The sequence below is a fragment of the Rhagoletis pomonella genome, unplaced genomic scaffold (assembly GCF_013731165.1).
Source record: "Rhagoletis pomonella isolate Grant_MI unplaced genomic scaffold, Rhpom_1.0 Rhpom_scaffold_00026, whole genome shotgun sequence".
NCBI classification, from domain to species: domain Eukaryota; kingdom Metazoa; phylum Arthropoda; class Insecta; order Diptera; family Tephritidae; genus Rhagoletis; species Rhagoletis pomonella.
Window position 1 is genome coordinate 38,856 of NW_023458580.1, and position 2,149 is coordinate 41,004.

General features: G+C 31.5%; 1 protein-coding gene across 1 annotated transcript; it reads left to right on the forward strand.

Annotated features, from left to right (window-relative positions):
* The first annotated feature begins 269 nt into the window (after nucleotides 1-269).
* On the forward strand, nucleotides 270-1,948 carry LOC118749649. The gene is made up of 2 exons (XM_036484449.1): nucleotides 270-460; nucleotides 674-1,948. Exon 2 carries the CDS (start codon nucleotides 674-676, stop codon nucleotides 1,946-1,948), a length of 1,275 nt encoding a protein of 424 aa, XP_036340342.1. The 5' UTR covers nucleotides 270-460.
* Nucleotides 1,949-2,149: the final 201 nt, after the last annotated feature.

Consider the following 2,149-nt stretch of genomic DNA (forward strand, 5'->3'; position numbering starts at 1 on the left):
TTTTCTGAAATTTTAAAATTTAGTGAATTTATAGAATTTGTTTTAGCTGATTTTTGTGAAATTTATGTCCATTAATTGAAAAATTTAATATAAATAAACATTTTAACAATGAGAAAATTTCCTTAAATCATGTGAATTGATTTAATAACATTTGGGGTATTCACAACTGCCTGGTTATCAGGTTATCTGGTTATGTGGTTATATTTTTAACTCAGTTTACAAAAACAAAATACACTACAGACTAATAATTTTTAACTAGATAACCTGATAACCAGGCAGGTGTGAATACCCCAATTGAAATTTTCATTCTCATTATATAACTATTTTTATTTAATTTTTGTAGCTCCCAACGACCTCAAGAAGTCTTAATTCTAGTGATAATGAACCTCCAGAGACAACAGCTCTTGAAGATGACGAAAATAATACAGAAAATATTGCAAATTCTGAGGATTTGAACGAGGTAATCATTTATTATTTGCTACTGAATCATTTAAATATTTTTGAAGAACAGTATTAGATAGATCTTATAATATAAATTTCTCTATCTATGTTATATATTTTACTTTTGCTGCATGCATAATATTTTTTTTTCAATTGATAATAAATTTCTTTTTCATTCTTGAAAATCTTATAATCGTAAACTGTAAACTTAAAAGTTTTCTACTCATTTCAGATGCCGTCAACTTCAAGATCATCTACATCTGCTGGCCAAGTTGTCTGTTGTATATTTTGCAACCAGATTCAGAAAAAATCAGGAAAGCGAGTCCTCAATCTAATAATTTCCTCGAGTAATGAGCTGTGTGAAAGAATGAAAAATGTAGCAGAAAGCTTGGGTGATCGTGAGTTTCTTTTAAAGCTGAAGAATCTTCCGATAGCTTATCATAAACCCTGTTATGCTTCTTTTCTAACGAAAGAAAAACGAAATGATGATCATCATTCAGATTCCAGTTGGCATACTTATCGAAACCTGCATAAACAAGCTTTTGAATGTATTGCCGATTTTATTTCAAATGAAATAATTGAAAATAATCGAGTAATGTACTTCTCTCAATTAGTTTTAAGATATCAAGCTCTATTATTAGAATTTGGAAAAAATACAATCGATCTCGTTGATATTGAGGATTACCGATCTGAAATGCTGGGAAAAAAAATCTTTAACAAATTTGGTGATACTTTAATAATGGAAGCATCGAAAGGTCCACGTAATAAAAAAATTATATATAAGGCAGACATCGACGTTTCAGTTATGGCTAATAATGCAGCATTTCTGGAGAAGAAAAACGAAGAGAAATTCGATGATGTTTCATTTCACTTAAGAAACTGTATAAAAAAAATTGAATTGAAACCATTGCCTAAACGCCTCACAGCAGAAGACGTCATCCGCGGGGAATGTGAAATCCCACCATTATTATTTGATTTTATGTGTAATCTTATTAAAGGTCCTCACTTTTCCGAGAAAAACTCAACCCAGGCTACAACACAAGTTATATCAATTTGCAGTGATATAATTTACGCAGTCACTAAGGGCGCATGTAAACCAGCAAAAAATTTAACACTTGGTTTAGCATTAAAGTCAATAACAAATTCTCGTCAAGTTATTACGATGCTTAATAAATATGGTCATACAATTTCTTATAATTTGGCAGAAGAACTTGAGACAGAAATGACATATACTTCGGTTCAAGACAGAAAAGTTCTACCACTCGGAGTTAGCACAACAAATAACTGTAGCACTCATGTAGCTTTCGATAATTTTGATCGCTTTGTATACACAAATTCAGGGAAAGATACCATGCATGATACAGTTGGAATTGTTTACCAATTTTGCAACACCCAAAACGAAGATTCTGAGCTTGAACCGATGAGAGCTTCAACACCCGAGCTTCATGACAATGAAGAAGACCACGAGCCTTCGCGAAAAAGAAGACACTTTATAGCTTGGCAATAATATTTAATGTACGATTTTTTGCAGGCAAGCCTATATGATTGGTTTTATAATTAAGATATCTTACCTATGATATCAATTTCTATTGGTTAACAGATCGATGTAGTTACCTATATTTACTTACCTGTTCACATTTACTTGCCAAGTAGCTATGCATAGAAATAAGTAGGCAAGCCTACCTAGGCATATTCTGTGTGTTAAAAA

Excerpts from the sequence above, each read along its gene's own strand:
- LOC118749649 (XM_036484449.1), top strand. The coding sequence starts at position 674 with ATGCCGTCAACTTCAAGATCATCTACATCTGCTGGCCAAGTTGTCTGT.